The sequence below is a fragment of the Choloepus didactylus genome, chromosome 1, assembly GCF_015220235.1.
Source record: "Choloepus didactylus isolate mChoDid1 chromosome 1, mChoDid1.pri, whole genome shotgun sequence".
In the NCBI taxonomy this organism is placed as follows: domain Eukaryota; kingdom Metazoa; phylum Chordata; class Mammalia; order Pilosa; family Megalonychidae; genus Choloepus; species Choloepus didactylus.
The window spans coordinates 108,571,843-108,586,354 of record NC_051307.1 but is presented as its reverse complement, the minus strand read 5'-3'; the positions used below and the strand labels follow the sequence as shown (position 1 = coordinate 108,586,354).

General features: G+C 41.0%; 1 protein-coding gene across 8 annotated transcripts in view; it reads right to left on the bottom strand.

Annotated features, from left to right (window-relative positions):
- ABCC5 (ATP binding cassette subfamily C member 5) overlaps positions 1–14,512 on the bottom strand; it is a 112,152-nt gene that overhangs the window by 56,689 nt on the left and 40,951 nt on the right. For 5 of the 8 annotated variants that reach the window (XM_037839529.1, XM_037839521.1, XM_037839527.1 and 2 more), the window contains 6 exons: positions 9,965–10,198; positions 9,638–9,811; positions 8,852–8,999; positions 5,910–6,058; positions 5,379–5,486; positions 739–1,095 (listed from right to left, as the gene is read on the bottom strand). In XM_037839529.1, the coding sequence (XP_037695457.1) occupies positions 739–1,095; positions 5,379–5,486; positions 5,910–6,058; positions 8,852–8,999; positions 9,638–9,811; positions 9,965–10,198 (1,170 nt within the window). Of the gene's footprint in view, positions 1–738; positions 1,096–5,378; positions 5,487–5,909; positions 6,059–8,851; positions 9,000–9,637; positions 9,812–9,964; positions 10,199–10,637; positions 10,747–10,962; positions 12,598–14,512 lie in introns of those variants that run through there. The other 3 variants (XM_037839536.1, XM_037839541.1, XM_037839538.1) reach the window with 3 other exon arrangements.

Genomic DNA, 14,512 nt, shown 5'->3' with positions numbered 1-14,512 from the left:
TTTGCTTCACAGCCCTTATCACCATCTGACATATATTTTTACGTTTTTACTGTCTTTGCTCACTAGAATGTAAACTCCAGGAGAGCAAGGATTTTTTCTATTTGTTTTTTTTTTTGCTGCTATTTCCCCAGGCCCTTCAATACTGCCCAGTATAGAGATGGCTATTGAGTGAATGAATATATATACATCTGGGATCCTCTGGAAGATTCAGCCCTCTGAAGTGACACTGGTTCTGTCACATTTTGAATTTTAAAAGCCTTGGATCTGAATCTCTGCTGCAGCCACTCCCTACTGAAGGTCCTCTGTGCTACCTGGGCTATGATATCATACACTATGATGATGCTTCTATTAAAAATAAATAATTACAGAACAATTGCTGCATGGCCTAGAGGTAATGAGGAGCTCACACACAACAATAACCAGAAATAATCATCAAAGCTCATGCACAAATACAATAGTCAGAAACCTATTCAGGGCAAAATCTTGGAAAATCCACTTGACTGTTTCATTTCCTTGCTTGTAAAATGAGCATCTTGTGAGATTAGTTATTAATTTCTTTTGTTAAGTGTTCAAATATTCCCTTTAGAGTTGGAGCAGGCCAGATTTGCCCTTTAGTTCAAAATCATCACTCATGGCCGCATAGCACTTTGCTAAAAGAAATGGCTCTGTAAGATCAGGATGGGGGTTGCCTAGTAGAGGGGGTGACGGTGGGGAGGGGGTGAAGGCTGATGTTGTTACCTCTTCGATTTCCAAGTCAATGTTGTACAGTGTCCTCTGTAAGCGGAGGTTCCCCAGGTGGATGTGCTTGCCTTCTTCCTCTTCAGGACTGGGTCGCTCATCACTGTCCAAGAGGAGGTGGCCTTTCTGCTCTGCCAGTACCGCCTGGTGCTCAGTGTGCTGCAGCTGTCTCACCTTCTCTTTCTTGCCCCTGGCAGCCCTCTTGTCTTTTTTCATTTTAGGGGTCAGCTTGGGCGAGTTCTGGATACTGGCGTGGGAGGAGTCCCAAGCCAAGGTGGCATTTTTCATCTCTATCTTGATGTGAGGATTGGCTGGTTTGTTCTTTATCATGTGAACCTCTTCCATTAGAAACAAACTCTGATAGGAGTTGTGAGAGAGGTGCAAAGATGAGATACTGGATCAAGACCAGGGGAGACAAGCCTAGGGCGTACACTCACGTAGCAAAACACATCAGGCTATACAGTGGAAGGAAGCTGAAGGGCAAAAGGTAGCTCATTAGTATAGCCTGGTCTCAGACCCATGGAAGGGTCACGGGAGTGTGGGGACACCCTCAGGAGGTACAGGGGCCTTGTCAATTGAACAGCACTCCATACTACAGATTATATGTTCCATTAACTTTTTTTTTTCTACCAGCCTCATGTGGGCCAACGGACAGTTACCTAACTGGTATGTGAACTCACGAGTTCCCACTGATGAGCTGTGAGCAGCAGGTAGTAAAAACCCAAGGGCAGAGTGATCTGCACAGACCGTCATCATCCTGTTTTCCTTCCAGACCACTCCTGTATGGCCTCAAAGCCTGTCCCTATCCTTTACCCACAACTCGGCAGGTAGTGGGGTGGGAGGGGACAGGGGGAAGCTGGACTGACATGTTACCAAGCTTAGATTGCTAGGATCAGGAAAGAGTACCTAAGGTTTTGTGTATGCTAGAGCACTCCTTCTTCCCAACAAGTTCTCATGCCTTCAAAGCCCTGCCTTAGAACTTGTGAGAATGCAAACAACCAAAGGAATGGGCTTGAATGGAAGGGAATGGTCTCCTCCTGAGAAACAACCTTTGGGAAGAGAATGAGACTCTTTCCCACGTTCATTGCTAGAGTACCTGTGAGTTATGTTAGGGGAAGAAAAATGGAATGCTTGAAGAGATAATCACAGACCAGAACTCTCCCATAAGATTTTGAACCCTTCTTAAATCAGTGATCTTCTCTACAGAATGTTCTCCCAGTTGGATTGTCATATGATTAAAAAAATTAATAAAAAATTAAAAAATAACAATGGAAAGTCTTTAGAGAAAAGATGACTTTTCGGATTAGGATGCTTTGCTTAGTTACTGAGAACCCCCTAACTATTTTAAAGTTTTTAGGTCCATTAACTGGAGATTCCCTTTCTCCATGAGCAAACCCTCTCTCTTGGATCCTACGATTCTAAGCTTGCTCTTTTCCTCCCTGAAGTCACCACATCTCCTACACAATCCTAATTCCCAATCTTCCCAGAAGTGTCATGTTTCTAAATTTCCTGGATAACCTTCTCTCTTAATAAACCTTACGTTTAGTCTCTGCTTTCTGAAAACAGCTGCTGGTTTCATTTATTCAGAATCTTCCTGAGAGTCTGAGCTAAGAATAACATGCCAAATATTTTGACTACCTTCTCAGAGTGAAACCATATGCTGACAGAATTTTCATCATTTCTCTCCCCTAAAGAGTTATTAAAAGGACAAAGATCTTTTAGGCTAGATGAATTACTAAAAAATACTGCTAGTGCCTACCGGCCTGCATGCCTCTTTCCCCAGGTAGGTGTCCTTCCTTTGCACTGGCTCCCTTCAGCCTTCACTTCTCCCAGGAGGGTTTCAGCTCAGGCTGCCCTGTCCTGAAAGGCTGAGGCAGACCAAGGCCTCATGACACTCAAGTTAACATCCTCTGACCCTGCACCTACCAGGATAACAGAATCTGAGGGGTACATAAACCATGTGCCTTGACTTTTACCACAGGACACAGGCCATCAAAATGCTACTCTCATTTATTAGAAGAATATAATCAGAACGTGTCTGCTGGGCAGAGGAGGGGTCTGCTCACAGGGTTGCCTGATAAAGTAATGGACGCCTGGTTAAAGTTGAATTCCAAATAAACAGTAAATAAGTTTTTAGTGTAAGTATATCCCAGGCAGTATTTAATGGGGTGTCCTATATTATTACTTGCCAAATATGGCAACTCTACACTGGTGACAATCTTATCAGGACATCACAATGAGGTGGCTTTTCACTTCCCATCTATAGGTTGTCATCCCCCTAGAAATTTTATATTCTTTTTTCTATCCTTTGTCCATTCTACACTAAAGGAAGCAACAAGTTCAGCAAAATGCACTTCCAGGGTAGGTCAAATAGAGAGAGGACTACACTTGCATATCTACCAGATCCCCAACTTAAATTAAAAAAGAGAGAAAGGAAGCAATGTGTAAGGCACAGGGCTAAAACATGGGACTGTATAACTTAGCAAAACCTGATGTGGATGATGACTGCAGTCAATTGCACAAATACAAGAAAGTTTTTACAAGAACAAAAACAAATTACATCACTATTACAAGGTGTTAATAATAAGGTGGTATATGGGAAAAAATACAAATGACGCAAACTAAGGATTATAGTTAAAGTAACTTTACAATATTCTTTCATCAGTTCTAAAAAAGGTACTATACCAAAGCTAAGTGTCAATAATAGGGGAGTATAAGAGGTATGGGATTTATTTTTTTTCAGAGCAATGAGAATGTTCTCAAATTGATTGTGGTGGTGATTGCACAACTCTGTGATTACACCAAGAGCCACTGATTGTACACTTTGGATGGATTGTACGGAGTGTGAATAAAACTGTTTAAAAAAAAAAAAAAAAAGAAGAAGGTATAGGATAAGAAGTTCCACAGCATCTTCTTCACTGAATTGCAAGGTCTGTAAAATAAATCAAAGAAGCAATTCCTCATCTTTGTTATTCTCTCATCCATCTGGAAAATGATAAAAGAGTAGATGCTTCTTGGGGACCCATAACCTTAGGGACAGTCACCCCACCCCAAAAGAAAAGGTTGCCTTTTCTTAGATGACCCCCTAGGATTGAGGCAGCCTGCTTTTAATGTATCAGAAACATTATCATAATAAACAGTTGCCTTACACTAAAAAACAGCCCCCTAAAAACCTAACAAAGTCAATGGAATTCTAGTTAATAAATACCTGAAGATAATGAGATGAAATGGCTTAAAGTTGGGAAAGGATGAAGTAACAAATACTCATTATCTGGCGCTAAGCATTTACTTTAAAGAAAAAAAAAAAAACACTGACAAGAGGGAAAAGAGAGACTAAGACTGAAGTCTCAGAGTGGTATATGATAGAGCTGTGGGTGATTTTGCTTCTATTATTAACTCTGATGCTTCCTGGATAGAGGAAGAAGCTATGATGTGAAATGCCACCTGCTAATACAAGTGCTCACTAAAAAGCAGAGGGAAGAGAGTCCTCATGAAAATAAGAAAGGAGCATACCCATATCGTTCATCCAAGATGTCACCAAATCCATTCTCTTACAAGAACATAGAAACAAACAGGACGAAAACTTCGGGTGTGTGTGTGTGGATTTGCTTTCTTACTTCCACAACTGGATATTTGGGGTTCAGCAAAATGAAGCTCTAGTTACAATTAGACTGTTTTTTTTCACATGACTCTGGTTCTTGGCCTTTTAGTATCCAGGCTGGGGAGAATAGGGGCATTCTTGAGGACTAGCTTTCTTGACCAAACAAAATTCACGTGACTAACTGTAAAAAATTAGACATAAATAAATTCTGGGAAGCTATTCTCCATTTTTTTCAGGAGGAAAACCTAATTTGTTTTTCCCAAACCTCTAAGGGGATGATATTAATCCCTCAAACACTTGGTCATAGAAGGATTAGCCATGGTATCATCAAAGAATTCCAGCCCATGCAGGGGGTGCTCCTTTTCCTTTTAAAAAGTATTAAGCACTTTCAAATGTCTATCTCCCTCCACCCTCCCAAATATATCTCCCTCTTGTATCATACATTTGTATTATCCTGGAGACACAAAGAATACAGCCAAAGTATAATCAACTAACCACATGTGAGGGGAGAAAAAAAAACAACAAAAAACTGATACTTAACTGCACTTCTCTACTCTTATGACTACACCCATTTCGCTGCATTCCCTGCATCATGAGTGGCAACCACAGGTCAGGAAAAAAAAAAGTTTCAAAAAGGACTTAGCATATAGACAATCAAAACAACAGGCACAATGATCAAGGTGAGGAAAAATGAACAGTTGCCTGATAGTTCTGATCACCCAGGTTCAAATCCCTTGAAGGGCCACCAAGGTAGGACATGAATCTGTGTCAGGTCCAGGCAGAAGGGGCCACCCCTAACAGGAACAATAGGATCCTGGGAAGCTAAAACCAGGCCATCTACCAAAGGCAAAAATTCACATTTACTAAAAGAGGTAACTGGTCTTGTCCCTTAATTCAGTCTCCTCCACTTCCCCCTTTCTTACCAACTTGCCAAAAGGCTAAAAGCAAAACAAAAGCCTCGTGTGACACACTGGGATAGAGGCAGCAGTACGTGCAGCCAGGGGTGGCTCCTGACATGGGGGAGAAATGAGCAGCTCACCTTAAATCTGTCGACAGCAACAGATGCTTCTGAGAGGGATTTTACTGAAAACGGTGTTACTTTCAAAGCAAAAGTCATGGAATTGAAGACAGTCACCACTGTGAAAGCCTGAAAACAGGGAAAGAGACAAAGAAACAGAGTCTGATTAGGCTTATTAAAACAACAAGACATCATAGATTTCCTTTCAGGTTTAAGGAAGGGTGCAGTTTAATGTCAAGTGTTACTACAAGCCAGATACATTGTTTTAAAAGGCAGATCGTCTTAAAAGATCTTCAATTAAAATTCTCAGTAAATCTGAACCAAAGGATGATCTGTATTTTCAGAATTAAGCCCAAACTCAGACTGACTAAAAACAACTTGTACACTATTTATGCACAAGGGCTAAATCCTCCGTCTTCCATTTCTTGGCTTACTCACATGAATGAAATAACACTTTCTAATTCTGGACTGCCAAATCCAGTAACCAGAGGACCAGAGCGGGTCCATGTGTGATGGTTCTGAAATGTCCCCCAGCCCCGAGGGCTCACTCACCTGTGCCGCTGTCATATCGAACCCAAGGATCATGTGGACAGAGAAGGTCACCACACTGGCAATGACCACCACGATGGGGGCCACGCCGACAGTGATGCTCTGGAAGTACCCGGCCTTTTCCAATGTCCGACGCTCCTCCTCTCTGATTTCTAAGAAGAAAAAGCAGGTCAAATGAAACCCTGGGATACTGCTCCTCTGTCCCGAAACAGGACTCTGTAGGTCTTCAGCTGCACACAGGTTTTAAAACAACCCTAGAGAACCCATGGGGCAAAGACTAGGTCAATGTGACTATCAATCGCTACCATTAAGGAAATAAGCACTGGTACATTAGCCTGAGGTTGTAAATGCGTCAAGTCATGGCACACGGGAATGAATCTAACAGGAAGCAGTCACTACATGGTAATACAAAGATAGTCATCTTCCTTTTTCTGATTCTTTTTGTGAGTTTTCAAATTGTTAGAAGGAATGAACACATTAATTTGGTGGTTTTGTTTACCTGGTTCGTGCTTATTTTTTTGCCTAAGGAATTCTAAGAAAGACTAGAGTGAGGGAGGATGAAAAGGTAACCAACGTTCACTAGAGTGCCTATTAGAGGCTGACACTGGGGTAGAGGCTTTCACACAGAGAGTAGAAAGGATGATAGGAAGAAGATGAGTGGCATACTACATCTGTAGACAGAATAATTTTTGTTGAATATCTGCAAAACTGACACCCCTATTAACAGTACAACCACAAAGTACAAAAGACCATGGAATAGAAGATAAGATAAAAGGGTGAGGCATTTTCAAATACATTCTTAAACATAAAATAATTCTTCTGAGAGGCTATGCACTGACCTCAAAGGTATGATCACTGTCCAAGACACCGGGAACTGTCTAAAGAGCTAGTTTGTAAGTCATATTTATAAAATCAAACTCATTGCTTTAAAATTTATCATATACTTTGTTCATGGCTATAATGAGTAAATTTCAAATTAACACACTCAGGTAGAGACACCAAAGTCAGCAGCTGAAGGATGAACAGACTCTTAGAAAGAAGATCATAAAACCATAGAATCTGAAAGTCAGAAGGTACCATCAGTAGTCACCCTGTCTTCAACATGCTTGGCAAAAAGTCCATTTGCTCCTTTCTAGTGGCAATGAGCTCACTACTTAAGGAAGCAGCCTAAATCATTGAACTTCTCTGAATGGTCACCTCCTCCGGATGCCCCTTAGCTTAACAGCCCTCAAAAATAAAGTACAACAGAGTCAGAAACTAGAATATAGGTTACCAGGGGCCAGGGGTAGGGAATGGGGAGTTGATGCTTAAATCGTACAGAGTTTCTACTTGGGTTGATCATAACGTTTCCATAACAGATGGTGATGATGGTGGCGCAATATTGTGAATGTAATCAAAAGCAATGAACTATTTATTTGAATGTGGTTAAAAGGGGGAAATTTTAGGTTGTATATGTTACTAGACTAAAAATTTAAAAAATAAAGATAAGACTGTACAATGGGCTCTATTGTAAATGATAGACTATAGATAACAGTACAGTTGTAAAAACGTTCTTTCATGAACTGTAACAAAGTACCACACTAACACAGAAAGTTAATAATAGGGTGCTATGTGGGAACTCTGTATTTATGCAACACTATTCTGTAAACCTATAATTTCTCTAATGAAAAAACTTGGGGGAAAAATAATAAAACAAGCAAAAAATAAAGCACAAGCCCAGAACTGGACATAATGCTCCTGAAGGTTTTAATCAGCAAACCAAGCTGTGAAACTAAAACATCTTCCTTGCTTCTATTCAACCTAAATTGTATTAACTTTTCAACAGAAATGTGTTCGATTAGCTCACTATGGGGTTATATAATCAATGAACAATGCAGATCTTTTTTTAAAATTTAAATTAAGGTCAAATGTACCTATTATTCTTTCTAAAACACTAATGTGCCTTTAAAAAAATTTTGAGGTAACATATATACAACATAACATTTCCCATTTTAACCACTTTCAAGCATACAGTTCAGTTTTGTTAATTACCTTCCCAATATTGTGCTACCATCACCACCATCCAATATCAAAACTTTTCCATCACCCCAAGGAGAAGCTCTACCCATTAAGCATTGACTACCCATTCCCCATCCCTATCCCTGCCCCTGGTAACCTGTACTCTTCTTTCTGTCTCTATGAATATGCATGTTCTAATTATTTCATATAAGTAAGAACATACAATATTTTTTCTTTTGTATCTGGCCTAAAGTGTCTTTTAATATATCTTTCTTAAACTTCACCTTCTTTTAGGCTTGTCATTCCATTTTTGTTGAGATTCTTCTGAATGCCCAATCTGTGCTAATTATTCCTTTCAGCTTTGTGGCACCTACATAACTGATGTGTTTGTGTCTGCATTGAATTTTCTGGTAAGGATAGGGTCAGGGACTGAGAACACTGTGATTCAACATAAACCAATTATTTAAACAAACAAACAAAATATCTAGTTAGTGGCAGAGCTGAGACCAGAATGCAGCTATTCTGACTCCCAGTCCAGTGAGTGTTCCAACACACCACCTGAGTTCATAGAATTACTTCTGGTGCATATGCAACCATAGACAGAGGCACCTCATATTGTTTACTCTGATGTCTTTGTGGCAAGGCTGGAAAATCCTGGACAGGATGAGCATATACATAAGTGGCTCTGAAATGGGAGACAGGACTCCTAATTAGCTGTTTTAGCTTGGGAAAATCACAACTTTCCTAGGTCTCAATTTCCTAACCTGTGAAATAAGGATATGGGTTCAAATCTCTTAAGAGCCCTTTTGGCATGATGATTCCATATTATGATCCAACAACATCCAGACTCCTCCCATCTGATTTTCTCAGAAAGCAAAGTGTGTGGATGACAGACCCAAAGAATCCAAGTCCTTCAACTAAAGCACATATGAAATCTTTAAACTCACTTTGAACACTCTGAGAGAATGCTTTGACCCAGGCATACATTTTAATAAATTTAATATACGTGAGGACTTCGTTCATCTTTTGGACACGGTCATCTGTGGCGGTCACACATTTTCTCCTGAAATATGCAGTGAACCGTGATGCAAACATCTGAAAGGAAAGGTGAGCGTGCCGAATTAGAACTCATTCAAACTTAAGAACTGCTTAGACTTTCTAGGAAATAAATCTGGTTAAAAGTATTCTAAATAAAATGAGGATAAAATCCTGTTTTCTGGGACAGGCCAGATTTCAAGAAACTACTTTTTTTTTTCAATAAAAGTGGTCTATTCAATTATAGGATATTATTTAATATCTATCCTTTTGTTTAACAGTTAAGACCAATACAAATCTGTTCTCATACTAACCAGATATCAAGGGCTACAAAAGGGATGTGGGAGAGCCATATCACTCGCATCCACTAAAGACGGAATGACTCCACCACTCGTGCCATTTGGGAGCAGGATTCACCTGCTGGACGCCTCCATCACTCACACCCTCTCTCTCTCATAATCTCATTAGCAGCCACTATCTTTATTCTGGTGACACCTTAGCCACTCTTAAGTCAAAATTATGCCTGTATGGAATGAGCACTGTCTAGCACTTTCTAGACTTTCTTCAAACTGTGTACCTGCTCTGAGGAAATGTCTAATCAGAGATGTGACACCTTGGAGATGCCTACTATAACCCAATGGGAAGTAACTGATCTCCTAAGGAGAAGCTGCCAAGATAGAGAAAGGAGGCTTACTCACCATTGCTGGATAAAAGAGGATAAAGACAGCCGATCCCAGGAAGCCTGTTGGTCCCAGAATAATTACACTATAAATCATGCCTAGGATGGCAACAATGGGTCCTCCGGCCAACAAACTGCCCACAGCGGCTGCCTCGAACATCCTCTGCCCATCGTTGGAACATAAATTGATGAGCTATGGGACACAAAGAGCAGTGAGAGGGGACCCTGCAAGGATACAGGCCACTTGGCTTAAGAGGAAGATGAAAGACAAAGCGAGGCCCTCAAGGAGACAAAAAGCTCAAGCTGGAGTTTGCTCTCTGCCCTGAAGCAAACACCCCTCACTCACCTCACCCAGGGACTTCTCTTTAATGTTCTTTAACTTAAGTATCTTCTTAAATGCCATGGTTAGGATGGCCCCCCGCAAACGGACACCAGTTCGGTAATTCAACGCCCAAGTCAGTGCAAGCGACCAAGACCGCACAATTTCTGTCAGGAGGAGGCCCAGGACTAACAGCAAGCTGTACTGCAGGTTTGATTCTGTTGCCTGGGTGTACTCCAAGAGGTGTTTCACCATGAAGGCCTATAGGGAGAAACATACACCATTGTCAACATCTCCACAGCACTCATACACACACCACAGTTTTGTGTTAAGTTAGAAAGAGTAGGCGGCTCCACTGTCCAGTGACAAGTGTGCAAGCAAAAAAAAAGCCTTCTCGGAGGATCAAATATTATTATGGCCACCCTGCCACCCTGCCTGCAGTAATTTACTTAAGGACATTTCGCAGGAGGTGGTTCTAATTTGCAATTCTATTCCTAAGGACACCATCAAAATCATTACTCTTTCTAACGTAACATAAACCTGTCCAAGACCTGAAATTAATTCTAAACACATGGTCATTAAAAGTATATATATGACCTTATTCCAGTATGTCCACACATCAATACGTTTCTTTAAGTGAATTTAAGACCTCTTTCGGATTGTTTCAAACGTGCTTATTTGATAAAAAGGAACAGTGTACCTACAGTTGTACTGGGGAAGAGTGAGAAGTGCATTTGCAAAACATTCCTGAAAATAAACATCAGCAGTTTAATGGTACAGAAGAGAGCAAACAACGCAGATTATCAAAATCCAGAGACCCTCCCACGGACCCTCCCCACGCCCCGCTTCCTCCCAAAAACAAAAACATGTTACCTCAGGTAGCATATGTCTAACACCACCTGCAGAGAGGGAAGGCAGCCAGCCCCCAAGAACCACCGAGTGCCACCTCCAGCTCTGAGGTCCTGCAACGCCGGGGCACACACTCACACGAGGCACAATCAGCAACAGTATTAAATACCAAGAAGTGGGAAGTAATGTACTTTTATTGAAAATGAAAAAAATTAAAAATAAAAGTACCATCTTCAAAGCATCTCACAAATAATGTACAGCAGGAAGAGCATTGCAGTAACATACAATGGGAACATACAGAGTCGAGTTAACACGTCATCTGGCCTCCGAACGTTGTTTTAACTACACAGTGGAAATACAGAATAGAACCAGTATCTGTTTCCAGAGTCCGAAGTAGTACATCAAGCAGACAGCACTTAATTGGTTAGGGCTCCTGAAGGTGCAGTGGTCCTGCAATGGAGTAGATTTCTCTAGGAATAAAGACCTTGCTGCTAAAGAAAGAGAATTAAAAAACAAAACAAAACCAAAAACTCCCCAAAGAAGTACTCAGCTTAATATCGCTGGTGCTACTGGTTTGCTGGACTGTGAGGTATTATCTCTGCTCAGGATGGAATACAAAAATCTAGGCCCCAAGGAAAAACTGGTGGCATCCTTCAGAGTCTTTCCAAGTCTTTGCAGCTAAAATTGATCTTGCCAAAAATAAAACAAACCGCAACAAAAGCCAAACCAATCCCCCACCCTGAAGGAAAAAAAAACGAACTCAACAAGAAACCCATCTACCCCATCTACCCCTGTTCCTTATAGCAAAGGTTACTCAGGTATAAGCCAGTGCTGAATGACAGACAAAAATGGAGACCAGGTGCAATTGTCCCGAGGTAGTGAAGGCTGAATTCCAGAACCCAGATTCTCTCTGGGTTAATTAGTATTTCTCATTTTCCCTGAGAGTAAATTAATACCCGAGTCCACTAGATCCTAGGAGACCCCCACCAACCAAATTTATGCCAAGTCCCAGTAAATAATGACCTGATCGAATAGAAGATTTCAGATGCAAAAAGATCTATCATATCCCACTTCTCCCCTCCCTCAATATTTTTAGGCTGTTTTCCATTGTTTGGGTCACAACTGTATACAGCTGGGTTGCTGGTTTACTAGCAAGGAGATTGGCTTCTTTTCCAGTATGCAATCCAAAATGTGGCACTGAGTCACCAAGTGGCAGGGTCAAAGCCCCCTTTTCCTCATGTGAAGCAACTCAGTAAGATGGTGCAGTAAAGCATTTTCTCACACACCACGGCACCGGATGGAACAGTCTCCAAAGGAAGGCGTGAAAGGACAGCAGGTTGTTGTTTTGGGCTCCTTCCTTCCCATACCTTTAGAGTGCCATTTTTCAGCATGGGGTAATAGCATCAGCACCTCCCAGAGTGGGGAGGAGCAAGGGGAAGGTAAAAGACACAATGAACGTTTACACTATGCAAGACTTTCAAAGGGGGGGAAAAAGAGGAAACAGCAGATTAACGAATTTCCAACACATCAGGATTTTAAAGAACAATTACATTTCAAACCATTTTGTATGGGATAAAGAAAAGAAGTTTTCATGAAAAAAAAATCCAACCAAAACTTAGTTTTTAAAAAGGTACAAATTTACCATTTAAATTTAAACAAACTGGGAGAAAACTCGAGATTGTCAGCATAGCTGTCTGGCTGTGGAAAGCATTCCCAGTGAATAAACATTACCTTACCTGAACTCTTGGCGAGAGATTCTGCCCAGCTTGACTCTCTCATTCTGACCGCAGAATACAGCCATCCTGAAAATTCTAAAGAACAGCTTCTGTCACTGGTTCCACTACAGAGACACTCCCCCCAAATCCAGATCCTGACAGCGCCAAGCAAGCTGCAGCTGGAGAGAGGTTGGAAGGGCGGGAAACTTACCTCTCTAAAGGCTTTTCACTGTCCTTGCCCCAAGGGCCCTGGAGCAGAGTTAGCATCCACCAAAAGATAGCACTGCAGGAGGTAGCCTTCTCCTGCAGCTCTACAGGCGGATGCTAATTCTTTACACACAAATCATAGATCAAGGCCTGGTCTTTTAAAACTTTTAATCCAAGAAGGCTCCAAAATATCCCTCAGGAAGTTTAGCAATTTGGCTGTTCATCTTAGGTCAGGACCATACCCTTAACAGATTCTGGTTACTTCATTCACATTATTGTGACCCCTGGGTGCCCTGCACAGAGGTGTGGGCCCACTGGCATCAGAGAAACCTTTGTATTGTTTTGATGCTTAAGTAGTCCACCCTTGGCCAGCCAGCAAGTTAGGGAAAAAAACAATTTGATCATGTTTCATTGGTTGGTTCTGAGAATGGCTACCAAGGTTCAGTGAGGCCGGAGAAGGGACAAGAAAAAAGTGATGCTGTATGGGGGGAGCCCACATCTGGGGAGGCTGTTCTTACATAGATTTCTGTAAGAACAGACTAAGGCAGTTTGCAAGTCGTGCCAGATGAGAGAAAATGTGCAAAAATCTAAAACGGATGTTTCTCAAAAGGATTTAAATCCACAGATGGATTGTGTGCTTTTGGCTAGTACTAATCTCAAAACCAGCCTGGTTCTTCAATTTCCAATTAAAAAGAAATGTATTCGAACCAGAGCTCCAAAATAAGTAAAAAAATAAGTCGGTCTACATTGCTTACACTTTTCAATCTTTTATCAATAAAAGAAACTGTGGACTGGTCCAGTGCTTTCTAGATTGTTCCAGGACAGAATCTAGCCTTAAGGTGCTCTTCCTGAAGAGGGCAGAGAAGGAAAAGCATGCTATTGTTTTCCTCTTAAAGGAAGGCTCTCAGCTTTCCCTGGTATCTAGAAGAGTTTACTAGAGATTAGTATTTCAGTGTGCTACACTAAAAGAAAGATTAAGGAATATGCAGGTGCTCAAGGGAGTGACCATAAAGCCACCAAGCTGAACATGCATAGGTAACATTTTTTTCCCAAGTAAAAATTAAAATTAAAACCTGAAAAATCAATGGATTTTTTTTTTTTTTTAGGGAGGAGCCAATGAAGTTCTTGCACTAGCCAAGTAGAATCAAGAAAGGCCTTTATCACCGTTATCAAAAAAGCCTGTGTACTGTGCTACCCAGCTGAAAGAACTGTATGAAAGATCAGAGCAGCGACCGGCCCTGTAGTGAAACAATGACAGAAGCTCTTCTTGGGGGAAGCTGGTCCTATGAAAATGTTTGCCATTTTGGCCAATAACATAACATGACATTCATTTACATGGTCCCTCTTACTCAAAATTTACATAAAGGTATGTTAGTTTGTCAATTAATATAGACACCCAATACCAGAAAAGTAGTGTTCTCTGCTTCAGAAAAAAAGATCAAAACTTTAAAAAGTCATCAAACATTAAAAAAAATACTAATAAAAACAAAAGCAAGAACAAAACCCAACAACTGCAAATTAGTTTTCCCCAATCACCATGCATCTTATGTACATACTTACCAAAACCATGAACCTCCAGCTTACCCACACACGGAAAATGCACAGTATAAGCAGTACTACTGCTCCGATGCCTCAAGGCAAATATGTAGAGAATAGATTTAATCAAAGTCTCAGGTACAAGAAACAAGGGCCCAGAAAACTGTGAACATCATGGACTCTCTTACCTATTCTGCTTCAGTACAGACTAGGAAAAAAACACAGCCGCCACCCCAACACTCGCCACACAGTTTATACTAGGAACCAA